We start from the raw sequence: 22,893 nt of genomic DNA, 5'->3' as shown, positions 1-22,893 counted from the left end.
TGCATTGATCTTGATGAGCTTCTATGATCCAACTCACACAAATTTTTTTTATACCAAAAAAAAAATTCCTTCTAATGATTGACAATCACTTCGCTTTTCTTGGACATGAGGTAAGAAGGTTGTTGCTATTCACCAAATATAATCGAGCACCAGCCAACTATATAACTAGAGTTTAGAGGGGAGGGATTGTCATCATGTCAAGTTTTCTATCTTTGTTTGAACTAAATATTAAAGAGTCAAACACTTGAGTGATATTCAAACAATACACATCTTACTCAAATTCTTACTTTGAACAATATTTCTACTTTAATTACTCTCATAATCCTTCATCCTAAGTATCATGAGTTTGATTGGGAGGAGAAGGTGTAATTTCCAATACATTAACCCTCAACTAATGTAGCCCTAAAGTCAATCAATTTTATTAAGAATGGTACATAAAGTAGAAAGGATCAATATTGGCTATTCAAATCTTGTAAAGATTAATTTTGGAAGACTATAATCAAGTAGAGTCCCATATAACTCAAATTTGGAAACAAGTGTTTAAGGCTTCTTAAAACACTTAAAATCATAGTACAATGATTATGGAAGCATGAAAATAAAATTGGGCATTAAAAATACTTTAGCCAGGGTCAAGAAAGTCATTTTTAGCAAAATAAAGTAGTCCACTGTGGTCAATGACAACACCCGTTGCAGCTCATGGTTACGGCGAATGGCACAGAGGCCATTCATAATAGCAACAAATTAGACAATAATGACCACTTCTAAATTGCAACTCAAAGCATCTAATCCCCTGCCCGAACCCTTAATTAAAGTGATTTAAGTGCTTACACAAAGATAATTAAACAAACTAACTAATGACTTCAGATTCACCACCATCTAATGTCACATGGTAAATTTGGACACCACAATTAAATGATATAAGACTAACCTATGTGGTAAATGATATAAGACTAACCCATGTGACTGATACTAATGCAAATTTGACTTTTTACAGGAAACTTTTTACATCGATTGATGGGAAAATGATGTAAAAAGTCAAGGTAGTGGTAATTTTATAATTACCAATTTGTCAGTTAGACTTTTAACATCTGTTCATTTAGGAACTGATGTCAAAAGTAATATTTTTTTACATCAGTTGACTAGGTCAAAAGTAATATTTTTTTACATCAATGGCAATCGATGTAAAAAGTAATTAAAATTTTTAAAATTTTTAAAATTAACTACTTTCTATATCAATTATAATTATAACCAACGTAAAGGTACTTTCTACATTAGTTTCTTGGGGAACCAATGTAAAAAATCTTTTAAATTTTTGCATTATCTTCCTCTTCTCACATAGATGTCATTTTTTATGATTTCTCACTAATATAACACAATTTTCTCCTCAATCTTCACCATTTTCCTTGCCCAAAATCATAGATCTTCAACGGTGTTTATCCTCCCTACCTATTATCATCCTCTTCTTGAAACCCTATCTTCTATTTCTTCGAAAATCTCCCTCCCCCTTCTTCATCTTTTCCATTTTTAAATGTGCTCATGTTACATTCTTCAACTAGTTGCTTGTGGGTTTGGTGGAAGCATTGATTCCAAGCATTTTTTTTAGGCTCGAATTAGTAGGGTAAGCTTGTTTAATCTTATTCCTACCCTGAAATCTCTTCTTTGAGCTTTTTTTTTTGTAAAGTTTATGGTTAGGGTTTTCATTTTTAGAAATACCCAACTATTAGGTTCTAATTTTATGGTGATTTTGAGATTAAATAAGTGTTATTTAGGTTGTTTTAGTGGTGATTATGACAATAGGGAGCTTATATCCAAAGCCCTGGACTAAGTGAATGAATGGTTATAATGATTTGAGGCTGTAGAGGCTAAATAAACGGTCTGTAATTATAATAATGATTAAGTTTAAGGGTTTATATGGATTTAATAGTGTTGGCTAAAGAAAAATCATGATTATAACTTTCAAATATTCAGATAGATTTAACAATATATATTTTATATATACTCTTTAGTCTTATTTTTATTTTTCTTTCATTTTTAAGACTTGAAAATTCATCATCTTTAAATTAATTACATGTATGTTTTGGTGCTGATGAATATATGCTATGGCAAACATGTTGTTCTTGGAATCACTAACTTAGTTTTCTTAAAATCTACTATTTTATATTAGTTTAAAACTATTCAATTCATTTTTTTACAGATATATTGGTCATTAACTTCATGATCTTGCTCATATATAGGGCAATGAGAACATATCAATTGTTCTTGAAAGCATGCATATGAGTTCAAGAATCTTACATGAATTGGGCCAAAGGTAAGTAAGTCTAACACTTTATGAACTTATTCAATCATTTCTTATCAATTGATAATGATATATTCTTATATAGAGCTATAGACAAACAATAAAGACTAATTTGTGCAGCTTTTATGGAGAGTTTGTAAGTTTATATAATTCTAGATAATTTTAATAAGTTTGTTGGCTTTAGGCAAGTTTTGTAATATCTTGTGGTTTGTTGATTGTGATAATTTTAATTATTGTAAATTATAAATGAATTATGTTGGATAGTTGATAGTTTTAGATAATTCAAATGGATTGTGGTGTCTAAATGAAAATTTTATATATTGTGCTATCTGGTTGGTTATTTTTGTATACATGGATGGGGTAGTATATAGAAATATTATACATATGTATATATATAAATCACTTTTTACATTAGTTCTAAACATAACCAATGTAAAAAGTCAACTTTCTACACCGGTTGTGCTTACAAATGATGTAAAAAGTAGGATATTAATTTATTTTTTAAAAAAATTAAATGAACTTGTAGTTGTGAAACTGATGTAGAAAGTCTATACCCTCTAAAACAACATTCCAATGTGAATTAATGTAAAAAGTATTTTTTTAATCACTATAAAAAGTCTTTTCTGTTATAGTGTAAATTAACCTCACTCTCCAATTATGAGGGGTTATCTAGCCAAGATACCCACGCTCAATGTTGGACCAAGATTCTCCCTTTTATGAATCTGTCAACAATTGCCTAACCCACACTATTCCCATAAAACTTGGTGATACTGAGCACTATACTTAACCCCATGTTAATTCCCAAAGGATATTAACAATACTAAGTGCTTTTAGTAAATCATATGCCAACTACTATGCACAACTCTCAGTGGGGCTACACCATATGAAATTTCATCATATTGCCCTATACTTTTACTTAGGTAAACTCCCAGCCATTCATGGTTATGTAAAACAAGTCATACTCTCATGACATTCTTATGCATATGTAATCTTGATCATACTTAACAGAGTAATTTTCACCTTATCATGTTCAATAAAAATTTAAGTCATGTATCCACAATATGCCAATATATAAAAACATATTCAACAACACAAATCATCACATCAAGTTCAATGCATCTGAAAGAAGGAATTAAACCCATAGTTCATGGGGCAAAATTTTCTCTCATTTGAACACATTCTTCTAAGGCATACATAAACATTTACACATCAAAATACCTTTTTAACTTCTTGAGCCACAATATCAATATGTAGCCTATGTGGATCTTAGTCTCTACTCCAAGTGTCACGACTTAAATCTTTAATTTTTTGCATATTAATCATTAATTTCATTTGTTATCATGCCAAACATAATCTTGTATTAATTTATAATCAACACACATATAAGTAATTAATTCTTGATTACCTCAACTATTGATTCTACTAAACCGAGAGTACATTTTGATGAACTAAGGAGCCTCGAACAAGCTTAAACACTCTAAAGTAGCCAAAGTCTACAAACAAGCACATTAATTACCAATAAGGACTAATTATGACTAATAACAAGTAATTCTCTTAATCTAAGTCCAAATCCCCAAAACTTCTAATAGACTTATATTCATTATATGTATCATCAGTAAAGCTCCAATAACTTATTTAGACTCTTAATAAATGACAATGAGCATAAACACTTGTAAATCACCATTTATTAGCTAATCCATACTAAGATTTGTCATAACTCTCACTAAAGCTATAACATCCTAAATTTTTAATTCTAAAACTAATTGCTAATTAGGGATAAATTAATAAATTAGTAAGTGATTAGGATTTTGAATGATAATTTAAAATTTTGACTCCTTGGGATGTTGAATGAGTAGATTTGAGCTTGAGGATTGCGTCTTGGAGAGAAGCATGCTAGCACGGTGAGAGCTTCTTTCACTATACTAGTGGCGTATGGCACACAAAAAATGATTAATATACATGGATCAACTCGTGGGAGTTAAAGGAAGAAGAGGAGGAAGGGCATGGGGAAGAGGAGAAGAAGCTTTGCTTTACCAGGGCAACAATTTTTAAGAGATTGGGAGACACTTTCGACGAGTAGCTTGTTGGGAAAGTTTCGTACCACCTGTAACTTCAATTCTACTTTAATTTCCCTTATTTTAAATTATAGAGGAATTGAATCAAAAATTTTTAAGGGCTTTGTTTCTTACCTTTTAGTAATAAAATGATTCTTGAAAATCAAACTAAGACTTTGCGACTAGTTTGGAAGCTAACAATAAAGTTTCATGGCCATAGATTTAAATTAACCCTAATTTAGAACTTATAGAAGTAATAGAAAGGTTGAATGGGATAATTGAGACCTATTGCAACCTTCCTGAGATTAAACTATAAATTAACTCTAAATCATAGTTATCCGAAGTTTTGAAAGAAGAATTTCTCAAAAATCATTTCATAGGAATCCCAATTTGCCATTTCAAATCCCATACATAAATTTAAGGACTCTAAATCAGAGTTTTAAAAATAAAGTGGAAGCTTGGAAACTAATTATGACCCAAATAGTGAGTGTTAGAACTCAAAAATTATTTCTGTGTAGAAAATGACATGTGTGCCGTGATGTGTCTTCTCTGTGCCATGCGCCGCGGTGTATCGCATAAAATTTAACAGATCAACGCTATCATTTGATAGCACTAGGAGCGAATTTCCAACGCGTGCCAAATCTCCAACCGATGTTCGATTGAGGTGGTTTCGGTGTCTACACGGAGCTTTCTCTTAACTCTAGTTAATAATACCGGCTTCACACTCAAATTCATTTTCTATCAAAAGTTGAATACTAAAATCCATTTTGACACATTTTCACAAAATTTCCCAAATGGGGTGCCCCAACTCAACTACACGTGCCAACAGCCTATACCAACCCTCCAATCACACTCAATGGACTCTTACAGACTCGTGCAACATACCACATACAACCAAAAATACTTATTTCACAAAATTACCACTCAACCTCAATTTTCACAAAAAATAGAAAGGGAGGAAAAGTTGCACAAAAATTAACCATTTCATTCATATTTCTCAAAAATACATATGTTCATACTTGCACAAGTATTTTGGCCCTATCCTCAGGTTCACAATAAAAACTCACTAACCCAGAGCATAAAATACACTAGTTAGACATAAAATCATGCAAGTAGTACACAAATCATGACAATTAATCCTAGTTGGCAATTACATTAACAAATACATATGAAAACAACTAAAGAGAGGTATACAGAAGATTTATTCCACAAATCCTAAGCCTCTGTATGTTTTTCTTAACTTAGATCCGATGAGCTAGGTCCTGAAAATATTAAGAATTGAGGGATGAGTACAACCACTCAATAACCAAGTTTTACTTAACCCTTACAGTTATATATTAATTGTAAATAGATGTAATTAGACACATAAACATATATTTCCACGATTCACAAAACACTATATCATGTTGTTTTCAAAACCTAACTCAGGGTCACAAAAATAACAATTATGTGCCCTTAACATATGCCAGACCACAAAACTAACAACCATGCGGCTGAACTTGTATGCATGATCATATGTCAACTTTATATCCTCCTATTACCTCCGACACGAAATCGATGGCTATCAAGAGGCTACGTCCTTTACGGACTAACTTAGCCTTTCATTTGTAAGGAGCTAGTAGGCCAGGGTTAACTCACTCAGTTATGTAATCCAGTTTCTCCTTATACTAACAACCATGGGTTGTCGTACCCCTAATTTAGCCTCCTTATGAATTAATAGAGACTAGTTATATTCAAGTCCCTCATAGAACAAGTGGGATAGTCCCGAAACAACTATGGGACAAGGGTTACCTCCTAATTTCAATGGTCAGTGCTAAGGCTAGTTTCTAATTCCAATGGTCACTGCTAATACGACGTGAATTTCAACTAATCTACTTGTCCCCCTAGGTGAACTCCCGCCAATGATCATACTATGCATAATTCACACATAATAGATATTTTAACAATCATTTCTCAAACAATGAACTCACATAACACATATGCTCATAATTAACTCATATTTCATCACAATTCTCCACCCCTATTCATAAATCATAATTAATTTTACAAAACATCAAGGGTGGTAGAAATCAAGGTTTTCTTTCAAAAGAAACCATTTCACAATCATATACTTGCTAACATGCATCATCAAATTAATCATAAAACACATTACACAACACAATTAATATACAACTATAAAAATTAAGTTTTCTCCGATTACCTCAAACCTTTGAGAGGTTAAAGGTTTACCCCTCACTATATCAACTTCCCTAAGCTTCAATGAGCTTAAATAGTGCCAAGATGAACCTTTCTACAACCATATCACAAGGATATTATCATCATCTAGCACTTTAAGCTTTATCAACATAAAACTCCTCATACACTATTTTATCAACTCATAATCACTACCCCTTCATACACAATGGGCTCATTAGATTCCATTAATGCACATTATCATTCATAACACCTTAAACCATCATTAATGCACATTAACCTCTCCCAACTACCTCATAAATATAAATTTTGGATATTAAATGCTCCCATGGACCAACCACTTGCAAAATCATCAATGTGGTGTTTTGATACATTAAATTACTCTCATTAATTTCATTTAACTAATGGAATCAGACCTATACTCCCATGGACTAAAAATCTATCTCCCAACTCAAACTTTACCATAAATAATCATAAATGAGGGAGAGAAGGAAGAAGAAGGCACCATGATCTTACCTTGGGTATTTGGGAGCTCAAATCTATCAACAATGGGACTAAAAGTCATGCTCTAGCAGAGTCAAAGCCAAGCTCTTTATTTTCCTTCTCTTTTTCTCTTTTCTTTTCACATAGCTCACGAGCTGATTTATTTAATTTTTGGCCGTGTGTCGTGACGCATGGCACAAGGAGCCCGTTACATTTGAATTACCTCTGTATGCTGCAGCGAACCAACCACGTGCTGCAGCGTGTGGCACAGAACACAACTCTTCAGTTTTTCATCCTCTTTCCTTACTCGGGTCGCCCGCCATCGATCTGGACCCACTTTTAGAACTGAAATCATAACAATTATGCCAAGTTAAACCTATCTGACCACACATCTTATTAACTCACTAACTACGCTAATTAAGTTAATAAATCAGGGTTAAAATTTTCTGGATGTTACACCTATATTGGTCAAGAGAAAGGAAATGAAAAGTTAAGTATGATTAATAGTGATAACTAGTACTTGTGGTTAATTTATAAATTAACTAATAGTGCTAATTTGTGTATAGATTGTTGTGTTGTGCATATGCTTTGACGAAGAGAAAGTGTGTAGTGACAATAAACGAGTAAGAAATCCACAAGTAACCTTTTTTATAACCAAAGGATTGAGATGATCAAATAACTTACTCTATTTGATTATGTAGCTTAACTATTGTCAGTATTGATATTATTGTTTGAAATTGTTTTAAAGTGGTGCATGTTTGTGAAATTGATGTTTTTATACATAAAATGATTTTAAGGAAATGAGATTATGAAATTGTGTATATATATATTTATAAGATTGGATACAAACATCTAGTTTATATATAAGCATGATTATAATAAGGGGTAGGAGTTTATCTATAGGTTGGAGTAATAGAAGTCTATATAGTATTTATTCTCCTTAGTGCTTGACGGGGGATGATATTAGAGAATTTTATCTCTTTAGTACCTAATGAGTACAATATTAGATATTATCTCCCTAAGGCCCACGTGAAGTATGGTATTGGAGATTTGTACTCCTTAGCATCAGTGCGATGCGGTGTTAAAGTAACGATGTCTTGATCATATGTGATAAGAGAAAACCATGGTTCGTAAGTGGGACAAAACACCTTTGATCAGGTGATTCTATCATTGAAGGTATGCTCAGGTCAATAAGTGTATGATTGGCCTAGTGGAGCCTATAATTTCAGTCGGGATAACATAAAGGATCAAATGGTAGACAATCATACTAGTGGAATTGTTTTAACTTGGAAATAATTTTTATAAAGCTAAAAATATATATGTTTATACACTTATATAATCTTTATTTATTTTTAGTTATGAATGCTAATTAATAGCTATGAGTTATTCTGTTACTGAGATTATTATCTCACCCAATAATTACATTTTTACATGTTTTGATAGTAAGTAGGGTAAAGGGAAGGATTTGGGACTGACATAGTGGTGCTATTACTATAGTATTAAAGGGTTTGTGTAATGAATTTTTCATGTTGTAAATCTATAAATGATTTAAGTTACCATATGATGTATATGCATGTTTTTGATGTGATGTGTGATAATTTTTATGAATCTTAGCCTAATAAGTGTGATAAAGTGTAATAAATGGTGAAATGTGATTTGTGGGCTGAGATTGTGTTATATATGAATATGTGTATTTAAAAGTGGTGAATATTATGGAGAATTTGGCCAAGAATGTTATGTAATAAGAATTTGTCAAAGGTAGGCCCTATTGTATGTAAAATGGATGATATATTAGCTAAATATGAGTATATGTTTGGTTGTGATGATATTATTATGCAATCAGGTGTAACTGATCCTTTTATACTTGGTTTTAGGCCTAAAGTGGTCTAATAAGATAAAGTGTGAGATTTGAATACTTTAGATGCTTAGATTTTCAAAAAAAGTAAGTTTTTCCATCGAATGTCTGATTCAAGATTGGACCATTAGATTGTATCCAAACTTTCTTATCAAAAAGCTTATTGTATAAGCTTCATGTGGGTACTTAAATCATTTTGATCGGACATTGTATGTGAAAACGATGCATGTCAAAAGTTCACATCTATAAACTATGATATAACAACAAAAACTGTCATGTGCGCTGCAGCACATGACACAGAGGAGGAGCTTGTGGCTTGGTACCACATGTTGCAGCACATGTAGCACATGCCATGACGCATGGCTCTTGTTCTGAAATTGTGATTTGGTTCTGTTTTCTTACATTAAAGGCTATGTATGCAGCACATTAGCTTCTATTATGCATTGTATATTAAATTTGAATGTTTCCAAATTGGTTTTGAAAAGATTTTGGAATCCCAACTATTTTAAAAGGATTATGTTTATACTCTTGATTAATAGTTAAGTTATGATTATGTGGAGTAATTGGGTAATGTCAAGTGGAGATTACTTGAGGGTTACATAAACACTCAAAACCTTTGCTGGTGGCTTAACCCGATCTTAAGATACTCAACTAAGCTCCCATTAATTATAAGTGTGACAAAAACTTAGCACCTCTCTCTACCATTTTTAGATCCAGGCTAGCACTACCTAAAGAAGCAAGAAGAAGAACATGATGGAGTATAAGAGAGGGAGTAACCTAAGAGTTATGCTTTTAGAGACACTAAAATGGCTTAAACTCACAAGCTCAAGTAGAGGAAAGATTTTAACCTCGAGTTCTCTCGTCCTCTCCTTACACAAACACTGTTATGTTAAAGATTTTATAAACAAAAATCATGTCGATCAACTACAATGCATGTATCCTCCACTGTAGTGGATGGTATAGTAGGTGAAACCCACATCTAGCCATCTAAATTGGGTACAATCTATCTTAAAGATCCCCTATATTTGATTATGAAGCCTCTACTGGGGTCTAATAGGTCTAAAAGTCAAAGGCAAACCTTGAATTACCCTAATTAAACCATAATTTATCAATTTATTCCCAATTAAGCCCTAACTAACCTCACTTAAAAATTTTCAAGATATTACAGAAAGGGGTTGTAATGATTCTTCGATAGGTTTATTGAAAACATTTGTGATACAATTAGGAGGACGTTATTAATATCACCTACGGGATATTAGGTATGCTAATTTTATCTAGAGCCGATAATTTAGATGGGTTAGGCTTATTTGGACCAAGTTTAAAATACCTTAACCTGTACAAAAGCTTATATAGCCAAGCTTGGCTTTAACCCCTTAAGCTTTCATGCTTATTTGGGCTGGAATGAATACCTAAATTGTTAAATATTATTTTATTCATTTTTATGTAATTTTGATTTTTATTTTAAAAAATTAATATTTTTAATTTTTATCTTATTTAGATTCAAGCTTGGCCCTAATTTCTTTAGTTTATTTGGGCGGCCCGAATAAGCTTGGAATAAAAAAATCTTTTAAATTCTCAAGCTTGATCCTAAAATTTTTTGGGCTTGTTTAAGCTAACTCATCCTGTAACACCCTCAAAAATACAAACCAATTTTTCGTAAATTATTAAAACCATGAAACCATTATCATGGTAGAAAATTTTCTTACCATGATACATCCAAGACATAACACAAGTCTTAAAATATCCAAAAAGGCAATTAAAACCATGAGGGACAGATATAATCCTCATGGTCATATAAATACTTTTAATAAAAAGGATTAGAGTTTACATGCTCCACAAAGAAGATATGTCCTAAGTTGGCACAAGATACATTGTATAATCCAAAATAAGAGGCAACGTAAAAGATGGTGTCTCATATACCATAGTTACACCTCTGGTGCTTTCTCGGCCGGACTCGCTCCTGTAAAAATATTAACCACGGGGAATGAGACTTAAAAGTCCCAGTAACCAAAAATTAATATGTAATGATACATGCGGATGTAACTAATCATGCGACTGCTAAGTGGGCACACAAAATATTTAACCGAACAATATTTTCAAACAAACCGAACAAGTATTTAATTGCATGACTGCACCTTATATCCTCCTTTCACCATGCTCGGACGCCAAATCACCCGGCCAAAGGTGAGTTGGACCAAGCGACACGCCACTCATTGGGTCCAATGAGGGCTTACCACGTGGTAATAATTAACCGAATAGAAATTTCCATTAACACCATACATTAAAATACCCTGACAAGTCATGCATCATTCAAATATCCAAATAGAAATATATCCGAACAATAATATCTCATCAAGATAAACAAAAATAAATTTTTAACCCACTTGGCAATGATTTCACAGAAGTATATAACAGTATTTATTTTCAATAATTCATAATTTTTCTAAATAACAAAACAACACATAACCATTCACAAACATACCCATCACAACACATTAATAATGGTTACCTTGTGTTTGAATAACAAGTTCCCCTTCACAACTCCTTTTTCACCACTATCTTTGTCAATATAATCTACATAATTATTTTACAATACTATATATTAATTTTACATTAAAATAAATAACTCTAATTTAAATAGTTAGAAAGTCTTAGATCTATAATCTATATTAACACTAATTTAAGATTTATGCCTCATTTAACTTCCTAAATTCTTTTCTAAAATTCTCATACCCTAATAAACTATTTTTTTTATCCTCAAATCACTTCTAGTATCACAATTTCATCCTTCTATATTCTAAAAATTCATCCAAAAATAAATTAAAAATTTTAAAATTATCCTGAAGCCTCAAATCACCTTTCTATAACCTTAAAAATACCTATTCATATTTAAATAAATATTTAATAATCATAGGTTTATCCCTACATCTCAGATTGCACATAAATTCAACCATATAGATCTAGATTTTAACTCAAAAATTCTTAAACATGAGTTTCAACCTCAAGAAAATATTCTATAATATTTATTATATCTCTAAGAGTTTTAACCTATATTTTTAATCCATCATATCATCAGATTAACTATCCTATAGAAAAATCCTAATCAAAATATTTACTCTATCCTACAAAATAATCATATCACTAGAAAGCTAATATTATTTAGAAAATAACTATAAAATTAATTTTGTAATTAAATAAATTTTTAAATGCTAATTTAAACAGGAAAGTTAGAACATACCTGAAGAAAAAGAAAATAATTCCCCTTTGCGAGAAAACACCGAGCAACGTGAGAGGAAGAGAGAAAAATAATATAAAAATAAGATTGTGAGTCCTAAAATTATATTAAAAAAAACTATAGGTCTGAATTTAGTTATTCAAACTTTTGGGTCATAAGTTACAATTTTTTCTAAATTGCATCTTAGCCTCTCATGCTTCCTAATGCACACACCCCCTCCTTTTTATACATGAAGGCACCTCTTCTCTTCCCTCATCTAACCAATGTGAGACTTAGAAACAACAACCTTCCACTCCCCCTTTTTTTTGTTCCTTCTACCTTCTCTCTCTTTTTTTTAACACACACATAAAAAAATTATTTATGTATTATATCTTAACTAAATTGCTTATGTGGTTTTAAATTTAAATTTTTAAATTCATAATTAAATACCTAACTATAATATTATTTCTAAATAATCTCAAATAATATAAATTCCTATTATTATCATTTTTTTCCTTAAAACCTAAATTCCACAATTTCTTTATTATATAAAAATCAGGATGTTACACATCCAGCTTGCTTCAAATTAATGCCTCTAGTTTTATCGCCATACCCAAGAATTATCACAGTATTGTTCACAACAATTTTTGTCTTCTTATTTATCTCGATTATTTTTCACAAGCACAAATGACAAATCCTACTTTTATGTGCCCAAAAATTCTTTCACAAAATATCAAAGGTTTGTTTTAGGATAGGCTGAATAAAATTAATGCATGAAGAAGGAAGTCAATGTTTTGAAGAATAAGTTAATACCATGAGAGGATGTTGAATGAGAAGGGAGTCGAAGAAATTACATGATTTCTCTTCATCAAAAGGTAGGTAATTTTAATACACTCATAAGGGTATTTTAGGTTAAAAGTGTTGATTGCTCTAATAACTTAGTACATTTTATAATGAAATATTATGTACAGAAACACAGGATTTTACAACACATATATGAAAGTAACTCAATATTCCACTTTTAAGATTAACTCCATTTATCAGAGGCAACCAGTTTAGTATTACGTCTACTCCTTTTCAAAGCACAATCAATTAATTACTCCTTTTTTTTAATAGTCCTCACCCCACCCTCCCAGAAGTCTTTTGGACTGTGCTCCAATACTTCTCATAGAGCCCAAGCTGGCTTTCTTCAAGGTGATACTTGGGTTATTTCTCACCCCATCAAAAAGATCTTTTGAAACCTTCCCAAACTTGAACCTTCAACATCTACCACCTTAAGAAAGTTGAGGTTAAATCTAATATCATTGAGGAATAATTCAAGTATCACCTTAAAGAAAGCTAGCTTAAGCTTTGTGAGGAGTATTGGAATCTAGTCCAAAAGACCTCCAAAAAAATAGGGTGGGAACTATTACATTTTTTTTAACAATTTTTAATGGATGAAAATTTATGGATAAAAACTTCCAAGTTATTAGAAAATATGATAAAGCTCCTTGTATTATGAATGAGAAGAAAAGTTGTAGACAATCTCTTAAAAAAGCACCACAGAATGTAAACGGTATGGGATTCCCACCAGTGGCTTAGCTTTGCAAAGTGGGGTGCAGTGTGCTAGTGCGTTCCTTGAGAACATAGGATAGGAGAAAACAACTTGCCACTCTGCCAGGTCATTTTGAGAGCCTGATCTTGGGACATAGGCTAGTTTCTGCATCTTCACCAGTAGGGGTGTTCACGGGACGGGACGGGATCCGTCCCGTAAAAAAAATCAGGATTGAATTTTGATCTCGTGTCCCGTCTCATCTCGAAAGTTAACTCGTCCCGTTAAGAGTCGAGACAAGATCGGGATAAGATTAGGACGTCCCACCATCCCGATAAATGGAATAATATCGAAAAAAGATCTGAATAATAATGTTTATTAAAATTTTAAATCATATAATTTATTAAGTTTAAAATTAAAATAACACAAGTATATAAATAATAATAATTTAAAATTAATTATTGAATTATATTAATTACAACTACACATTATAATAACAAATACAAGTGATATTAATGTTATAAGATTAGTAACAACAGGCAAGTCAAATATAATATTAAATCATTGTTCTTCTACTTTAGTGAAGATGTGCTAAGCTAATTACTCTTCTAAAAATAAAGCAAGAAATACATTATAAATAAAATTTATTAAATAGAGAGATATAAGAATAAATTATATTAATATAATTAATATATTATAAAGAAAGATATCGTCATGTTTACTCCATGTCATTAAAATTATCAATATAAAAAAACTTTAGTTTTAAATAAGAATTGCAAGTATTAAATTATAATTGATATAATTAATATATTTAAAATAAAAAATAATATATATAATATTCGGGATGAGACGGGATGTCTCGATAGTAATCCCGTGTCTCGCCCCATCTCGAACCCTTTTCTTGTCTCGTCCCGATTATTTTTGAGCAGGGACAAGACCCGTCCCAATATGATCAGGATGATATTGGGCCAATCGGAATGGGTCCAGACTGAACACCCCTATTCACCAATGATTTTGAATTGCATCATGTCATCAATTTCAATCCAATTAGAGCTCTGATAAATTTCATTTGATTCTATTTAATGCTACTTTTTTCAATGGACATTAATTTTTCAATTACTTCCTTTAATAAAATTCTTACTTTTCAGGAAGATGGCAATAGTTGAAGGGCAAAACTTAGGTATTTAAGTTTATGCCCTTAATATGCTTTCTTCCAATGTATTGTTGCCACCATGATGTTTTTTTTTTCAACTTTTTGCTTAACTCTTCTTAATAGAGTTTTCTACCATTGGCTATCAAAAATAGAAAGAAAATAAATCAAAACTTAATTCTTGTCTCAATTAACGCTGCAAATTTTTGAATCGTCAAACCTTTTTGTTTCAGTCAAACTTTTCTCCTCCCTCTTCATTCTCTCCACCCCTTCAAAACCAAACTTCCCCTCCCTTAAAATTTCACTTGCAAATTCACACACTGTCACGTTCATCTTCATTCTTCATCTTAATCTCACTATAATCATGTTGAATCGTCTTGACGCTCACACGAAAACTCTAACATTAGATTCATTCTCTTCCATGCTCTGCTCATATAAGCATAAATGTTGTAGCCCCTTAAATTTTGCTCTAAGCTCCTGCCTCTCTCACCACTTGTCAATTCCTTTTTACCCCAAACAATTCTTGCGATCCTCAGACAACGGAAGCTGAAGAATGGTGTCATGGAAAAGTTGCATTGGCAATGGAGGTTACTTAGGTGAGGATCAAAATCTTCGAGCATTAATTGAGACAAGAAATTAGGTTTATTTATCTTCTTTCCATTTTTGATAGCCAGCGATGGAAAACTCTGTTAAAGAAATTTAAGTGGTGAGCTAGAAAAAAAATCCAAGTGGCAATAATATGTTGGAGGAAAGTATATTAAGGACATAACTTAAGTGCCTAAGTTTTGCCTACAGTAAAAATGATAATTTGACGTTCTAATTTTTTCTCGTTTTGTGGTATTCTTTTCTACCACCAAAAACTATGTCTTGTCAAATGAAAGTATTCGCAACTTTAAAAAATGAGTCTGAGCGAATATACCTATGACGCTCTGTTTTTCTTTCAAAACAAGTTTAAGATTTGAGAGAAGATTTTATAATTAATGTTACAATTTTTGAGTTTTTATCTAAAGAATATGTTAGAATTTTATCGTGAGATGCCAATCGCATGTCTAGGAAAATGAAAATCCAAAGATCTGGGTCGAGAGCTGCGATTTTAGCACAGTGATTCAGGGGAACTTGTTGAGGGTGATCTGGATCCAGAAATTATAATCAAATCGGAGGAAGAGAAGTGCCAATTATGGCGACGGTATCTGCGAACTCACGATCGTTTCTTCTGGTCCTCTTCTTCTGCCTTCCTATCGCTCCAGACTCAGAAGCTCTCCTTCTCGCTGTGGGGCACCGGAAGTAATCTCTTACCCTCCTAATTCATGATCTTCATGATAATTTTGAGGCGCTGTTTTTGTGACGTTTTCTTCTGGTTTTAACTGTTTGAATTTGGGCAGCCATTGGAGAAGCGGTGAAACTCATCATGTAAAGGGCAGAGTTCTATTGAGTTTCAAGGAAAAGCCGGCTGGAAGCAACATTACCTTTGAATGCTCTCCTTCTGGTCTCTGCGTCAATTGCCTTTACTCTGAGAAGGTTGCCTTTCTGTTCCTTTTAGAGCATGAATTTGTGCTTGATCCCATGGTTTTTTGTCCGGAAAGATAGTTTTGAGTGCTTGGGATTGCCCGTTTGTGTATTTATTACGTGAATTGTCGCGGATGAGTTTTAACTTGCATGGTCTTAATAGATGTGCATGTGTAAGATATTAGGTTGTTTAGCAAGTACATACAGGCAGTATGTTTATTGGACAACGTGAAGTGTTTCAGATCAAGCGCAAGTAGCTTGCAGTTTCACTCACTGTGCCAAATCATGTTTTAGTTATTGTTGGTCATGTTATATAGGAATAGGATAAATGTAATGCACTTGGTTGCGATTCAATCTATGCGAATGTAATTCTCGTTTTTTTTTTTTTTTTGGCCTGCTACATCTGAAGCATCTGCTCATTGCTGCAAATGCTCACATGTGTTGCTTGTGAAAGTTGTGATTATGTTTTCTTATATGGCCCTAAGAATGAACTCGACTGCATTAGTTTAGCCATTTCATTTTGCAGCTAGCTGGATCATCAATCCAATTGTGGGATTGAAGGTGGATGAGATATATAAATTCTGCTAGGAATCTGAACTGATTCAAGTTTCTGATTTTTCTAGTAGATATTGATGAGCTATAAATTCATTTGCGACAAGTTCAATTTGTTTAAACATGGGAAAATTAAACATTGTCATGACTAATTTCGTGACAGTCTTTATTAAGCCAAATACTGATGTGGAATTGGAGAGTTGCACAACATGATGACTTTGTGATATGGGACTTTAAATCCATGCTCTTCAGTTATCCCCTCCCAAAAGTAGTTATGTAAGCTTTCAAAACTCTTGAAAAAAAAAAGTAGTTTCAAACCACTGTTCAAGTCTACTTGTAGAACAGTGTAATATATCTTATTGCATGCCCTTTTGTGTGTGTGTGTGTTTTTTTTTTAATCCAGATGGAGTATCTTTTTCTTATACCAAAAAAGAAAAGGAGTATCTTTTCCTTTTCTGTTTTCCTGTGCTCTTTATCTGTAAGTTGCTTTTGGATTTGTAGGGTGACAGCAAATATCGCTGTAGTGAGACTGGCTACCATATCCCATTCAAATGTATAGAAATTAAAGTTTCTATGAAAGATTCAAAGAGGACAAATTCTCAAAATGCTCGATTGTCTTTGGAAATCTCTGACAAAATGGACAAATTGAATAATGCATTACATGATGCCAGAGAGTTTACTACTTCAGTGAAACATAGAAGTTTAGTAGATGATTCATTCGCTTCAGATAATAAATCACGGGCCTACATTACCTATCGAAGCTGTATACTCCCAGCTACCGAAGAGAAGTTGTCAGTGCTTAGGTTTGAGGTAATTTTCAGTTTTCAGGTGTTGGTTTTAATATTATTTTTTGTTATTGGCCTCTGCACTTGGTTGATTGGCAAAATCAAATCATACAGTGGGTGGGTCATATTCTGTTGTTAAATCAAAACAACCATATTAAAGGATCATAGCTGCAGGCCAGTTGATGTGCGCAAGGATGGAGCCTTTTTTTTTTGGGGGGGGGGGCACTTTTAGCTGAGAGATGGTTGGGTTTAACAAAGATGGGCTTGTATCTCCTAGATTCTTCTGGGTTTCATGATTGGGGTGAAAGAGGGCCAGCCCAAATTCAGTTTCTAATTTATAGTGGGGCGCTTCCCCACTATACACTTGCCTCCATCTCTGCATGTGTGTGTACAGACCTATATATTTTAACATCAATGAGTCAGTGAGCCTGCTCTCTTCTGGTAAATATTTCACAAGAGAACTTCCCAGCTGTATTCCGAAACATTTCCAGTGAGTTTGACCAAGCACTCAATTAATTGTCAAGTGCACAACTCTCCAAATTTAAGTATGTAGACTTGGTCAAGGACCATTCCACGACCTATGCTATGCTAATTGTGGTAATTTTGCTAATGCACATTGAGTTTACATTTTGAGTATAAGCCACTAGCATATCTCATATATATATTAGTGCCTCCAAGTCAAAGGATGCTTCAGGTGCTTTGCCTGATCTTCATACTATTTGAGCAGGTATCTATCCTGCTGGAATCAAAACCTTGAAAGGACATTGTGCTATATATCAATGGTTTGTTCATTCTCCCATCTACCTTTTCCAAGGATGGAAGTCTGCATTAATTAGAACTATCCTGCAGTGAGTTGTCAGGCATTATTACTAACTCATTGATGGCATCATTTTGATTGGTTTTATCGGTTTGTTTTCTACTGACGTCAGACGGATTGCAATCTCCTTGTTTATCGGAATTTGACAATGTTAATGCTACTTGGCTTTGGCTAAGGTGGTTGGCGGTTAAAGGTCATGGGGTTCTACGTTCTATGGATTTTTTTTTTTTTTAAAAGGAATTCAATGGAGTTAAATGTGATTTAGGCTTACAATTTGCTGGATTTGATTTCACTTCTCATGATCTTCATGTAGTATTGATGTAGTATTAGAAACTGAACTATTTTGGAAGGATTGCTTTGGTTGGCTATTCTCAGAAGTATTTTCGTTGTTGTTCTTTTGGGCCGGGGATTCTGCTTATCATCTTCAGATTAGGTCTCAATTTATTTTTTTGGTTAATTTTTTAATCATGACGAATTTATTTGGTGATTAGTTCTCAGACAGTAGTAGACAAGACGGCGTGTTAGTGTTCATATATTTTGTGAAACACATTGGACAGGGGATCGTGATTTTTTTATTTCTCGTTAGTGGATCAATCATATTGCTGAGGAAAAAGAAGGCAGCTTCGGTATCGGCTTTTGCAGCCGGAAGGGTTCAGATGAGCTGTCGGTTTTGACACATAAACCTGTTTTATGATACTATTTTCTCCATGTTCAAGCTTTTGCAATCAAACTTTTGTAGCGACCAAACTCAGAACTGCATCTATCAGAGAAAACTAGAGGTGAAAATGGATGCTGCATGGTTCTCTGTAGAGGCTAAATATTCACATTAATTATGGTAAGATTCAAATATGATAGGATGGACCTGTTTTGGATTTGAGGTAAAATTCCTTAATTGTTTGTTACAAGGTTTTTCCCGTTGACATGATGGCTGGCATCTGTCATGGGAAAGAGCCAGTTTAGAGAGTCAGGGAGGTGTAAAGAACATTTACTTAACATGTTAATAAAAATTTGATAACATATACTTAAAATCTGAATTAAATTTTAATTCACAAAACGAATCACGTCCCCCTTGTGCCACATGCATTAAGGCCCCCAAAAGAAAAGAAAACATGCCATTCGTATTTCTCAGTTTTATCTTCTACAATGGGTCGATCTGGAACTGTGGAAGACCGAGAATATCTAAAACGACAGTGTGCCATAGGATTTTCTTTCCTAGCAGATTGATATAGCTACGAACCTAATTGGATCTCCAGGGAACATCAATGAACATTTTCGCTTTCCTCATTCCTCACGACTCAGTTCAAACTGGACACGGGACATTATACGAACAAATAATGCCATCAAATCGGCTTCAAACGGACATCAACTATATCCAATGACATCGCTTCAATCTGTCTGGAAATTATATTTCGTGTATCTCCAATGCACCTGTTACTACTCAACCCTCAGTACCAGGGATACGATGTTATGTGAAATAAAAACCTGCACTTTCATGTGGCACGATGGGGAAGTCCCAAATCAACATGACTGTCAGATCCCAAAATATCCTCTCTAACTTGAGATACTAAAAAAATTACACGAGATATACCATGTTATCGCTGCTTCCTCCTCAAAAATATACAACACTAATTCATGGCCGCCAGTTCTCCCATAGGTTTCTTGTGCAAAAGGCAGCAGCATCAGCAGGCAAATTCCGAAAGAAAGAATATGTTGATGATAACCCAACATTAAACAGGGAAACTCCTCTCCTCTTAACAACACATCTACAGTAACAGCAGAAAACAATAACTACAAACGGCTGGAAGATAAATGGAATTATAAAAAATAATCCGGGGTCTTCCTTGTAGTGTCAGGCTCGATTTGCCGGGGTGCTGGATCAAACTGCAGAAAATTCTGATCCATGTTCTCTCCAATTTTCCAGTATTGCAGCCATATTTCCACATCGGTAACAGTAATTTGGAGCACTAAATACGGTCACAACATTCTTGTCCTAAAAAAACCCATCAATTTAAAAAAGTCAATATAAGGAAATGGAGAAAATACCCCAAAACCAAACAGAAAATAAAATTATACATATCACAAAGATCATTCATGGACCTGGCACCAATTGTAACCTTCCATGACAAGCTGGTGGGCTCTAGATATCAACGAAAGACCATTGGTGTGATTGAAGTGAGCAGCTATATCCTGCCCGAATGTATATCCAGCACCACGAGGAGATATTCCCCATCCACAACGGTCATCTGGATCAGACCATAAGAGATCACACATTGGTCCTTCGTGAGGAACCTGCAATGTATAAGCACAATGTCAAGCACCCTAGGTTTAACAATTGCTAGGCATCCAATTAACTTCAACACTGGTTTAGATATGAATGTTTGCAAGTGGCATCACATTGTTAGCCAAAAAATGGAACAGCTGAAATTCTTTGGGCACCTATCACGGTTGATAACATGGTAGGCACAAGACCAAGTGCAAAGAGAAGCAGGCAATTATTCAACATCACACAGATTATTTCTCAACATATACCAAACAATAAGAGCAAATCTTTAGCTCATGTTTCCATTATAGCAATCTTTATAGTACATGGCTTAATATTAAATGGTTCTCAATACCATATCACATAAGCTGATGCACAGGAGTCAAACTAGTCTTTAGTAACACATACCTCTTGTATGCGATCCAAGGCCCGGATATTATCCAGTGTATCCAAAGAAGGTGAGAGACCTCCATGCAAACAGAAATCTACAACATACATAAAAGTTATTGGCTGGCATAGGAATACTCAGAAGAAAGTTGTGCAATCTAATTAAATCAAACCTGACTCTCAATAAGTGCAGTCAGAGGTAAGTAATCAAATAAGTCGGTAAAATACTTCCAGACATTAGCATTTCCATATTTTCTCAAACATTCATCATAAAGCCATACCTGAAAATAGAAGGCAAAAAATACAGATGCATTGGTGAGTTAACAAACAAAAATCATACTAAAAAAATTGTCTTTGTGCTGAAAAAGAATTCATTCTTCCCTACTATATTCCAACCAAATATTGCTGGTACTAACAGATGTCAAGTCATAAATTCTATCCACAAAAGATGCCCTCAGGCTTCAGGCTTCTGCACAATATTTTCACTAGGCATGACTTAAGAGTGCCTTTCAAATGTAATGCTTCTTGACATCGGTGCATCCAATTCATTTCTAGAAAATAAATGCACTTTGATATTGAATTCTTTTTTTTTTTTTAGAGAGTTTTGACTATCCGGTATTAATATAAATATGCCCTTTTGTCTTGTCAAGATGTTGTAACGCTATAATTAGTTAAACCAAGCTGCTGTTTCTAAGCCTATACACCAAACTGTCTATACATCATAAAACCCAGATTACTATGAAGGCCAGAGTGCTCATGCAATCTTACACTTGAGTAATTTGCCGGCTCTCATGATTTCCTCTGAGAATTGTAATTCTATCTCTATAACGAACTTTCAAGGCCACCAAAAGTGTAACAGTCTCCACTGAATAGTAACCACGATCTGCAGAAATTACCCCAATACAATGATCGATAAGGAAGGCAAGCAGTTTCATTGATGTGATTTTCAATGCTTTCAACATCATTTAAAGAAGTACTGTAGTGATACGCAAAAAAGTAGTAGTAATGACAAAATCTAGCAACATATAGCTAAGACTCCTTAGTGTTAGTCAGTACTATCTGATAACATTGAAGCTGATATCTCCCACATCCTCTCTCCGACTCTAGAGTAGAGCCCAGAAAAGGCAAAGAACTTTTCATACAAGTCACATACTGTGATGCATGGTTAAAAATCTCAATATCAGTAACACATCACATGGTTCCCCTAATGTTCCCAAGATACGTTGTCAAAGGAATGACTTGAGTGTCGTTGCAGAGCTTCTCCATGAGTTGATAAAAAATCTTATTTTTTGTTTCATCTTATCACCACACCACTTTTATAGACCTGAACACCACTATCCTCAAACCTTGATTCATATGATATATAAACTAACAACATTTGGGAAGTCACAGTATAAGAGAGATTCATGACTAACACAATTCTTTGCGCATTACTCTTTATGACATCATAACATTTCTTCAATTCCAACAACCCTATAGTACAAGTTGTAGGCAAGCTCCCACAAGAAGACTTAATTACTATACTTTCATTCTCAAAGCACTCCGCTAATATCCATCATCGTGCAAAGTTACAATAATTTGGCACTTTCATGCGGCTTCAGAGTTATAACATGATATGTAGGACACATTTCCACATTAGAAACAAACAAGTTTATTATACTTAGCAATAAGTCTAGTCTAAACTGGTGGGACATTACCAGCTAGAACCTTATTTTGAAATAATAAAGCAGGAACACTGCAAACAGTAGAAATGTCCATGTCTGTCACATAGGAAAGTCCACCTATATAGTACCGTTAAGAACTGAAAGAA

General features: G+C 33.5%; 2 protein-coding genes across 5 annotated transcripts; one reads left to right on the top strand and one right to left on the bottom strand.

Annotated features, from left to right (window-relative positions):
* The first annotated feature begins 15,675 nt into the window (after positions 1 to 15,675).
* Positions 15,676 to 19,196, top strand: LOC129295186 (uncharacterized). Of its 4 annotated transcripts, none has more exons than XM_054933662.1 (4): positions 15,676 to 16,060; positions 16,159 to 16,294; positions 17,336 to 17,644; positions 18,994 to 19,196. In XM_054933662.1, exons 1-4 carry the CDS (start codon positions 15,954 to 15,956, stop codon positions 19,108 to 19,110), a joined length of 669 nt encoding a protein of 222 aa, XP_054789637.1. In that variant the 5' UTR covers positions 15,676 to 15,953; the 3' UTR covers positions 19,111 to 19,196. The 4 variants fall into 4 exon arrangements, with proteins under 4 accessions (XP_054789637.1, XP_054789640.1, XP_054789638.1 ...); XM_054933665.1 differs by lacking the exon at positions 18,994 to 19,196 and adding an exon at positions 18,750 to 18,863; XM_054933663.1 differs by lacking the exon at positions 18,994 to 19,196 and adding an exon at positions 18,347 to 18,863.
* Positions 19,197 to 19,534: 338 nt separating this feature from the next.
* LOC129295184 (serine/threonine-protein phosphatase PP2A-2 catalytic subunit-like) lies at positions 19,535 to 21,177 on the bottom strand. The gene is made up of 4 exons (XM_054933661.1): positions 21,105 to 21,177; positions 20,534 to 20,725; positions 20,025 to 20,426; positions 19,535 to 19,918 (listed from the first exon to the last, which is right to left on the bottom strand). The coding sequence occupies exons 2-3, from the start codon at positions 20,705 to 20,707 to the stop codon at positions 20,313 to 20,315; spliced, it is 288 nt and encodes a 95-aa protein (XP_054789636.1). The 5' UTR covers positions 20,708 to 20,725; positions 21,105 to 21,177; the 3' UTR covers positions 19,535 to 19,918; positions 20,025 to 20,312.
* Positions 21,178 to 22,893: the final 1,716 nt, after the last annotated feature.

The sequence above is a fragment of the Prosopis cineraria genome, unplaced genomic scaffold (assembly GCF_029017545.1).
Source record: "Prosopis cineraria cultivar Desert tree isolate PC_DT_omini unplaced genomic scaffold, ASM2901754v1 PC65, whole genome shotgun sequence".
NCBI lineage: Eukaryota > Viridiplantae > Streptophyta > Magnoliopsida > Fabales > Fabaceae > Prosopis > Prosopis cineraria.
The sequence above is the reverse complement of the archived record's forward strand: the minus strand, read 5'-3'. Positions and strand labels throughout refer to the sequence as shown.

Bases quoted from the DNA above. Each gene is read 5' to 3' on its own strand.
- LOC129295184 (XM_054933661.1), bottom strand. From the start codon at position 20,707: ATGTGTGATCTCTTATGGTCTGATCCAGATGACCGTTGTGGATGGGGA. The intron at 20,427-20,533 runs GTCCATGAATGA...GGGTTTTTTTAG, and splicing joins AAGGTTACAATTGGTGCCAG to GACAAGAATGTTGTGACCGT.
- LOC129295186 (XM_054933662.1), top strand. From the start codon at position 15,954: ATGGCGACGGTATCTGCGAACTCACGATCGTTTCTTCTGGTCCTCTTC. The intron at 16,061-16,158 runs GTAATCTCTTAC...GAATTTGGGCAG, and splicing joins CTCGCTGTGGGGCACCGGAA to CCATTGGAGAAGCGGTGAAA. The intron at 17,645-18,993 runs GTAATTTTCAGT...CACATTGGACAG, and splicing joins TGTCAGTGCTTAGGTTTGAG to GGGATCGTGATTTTTTTATT.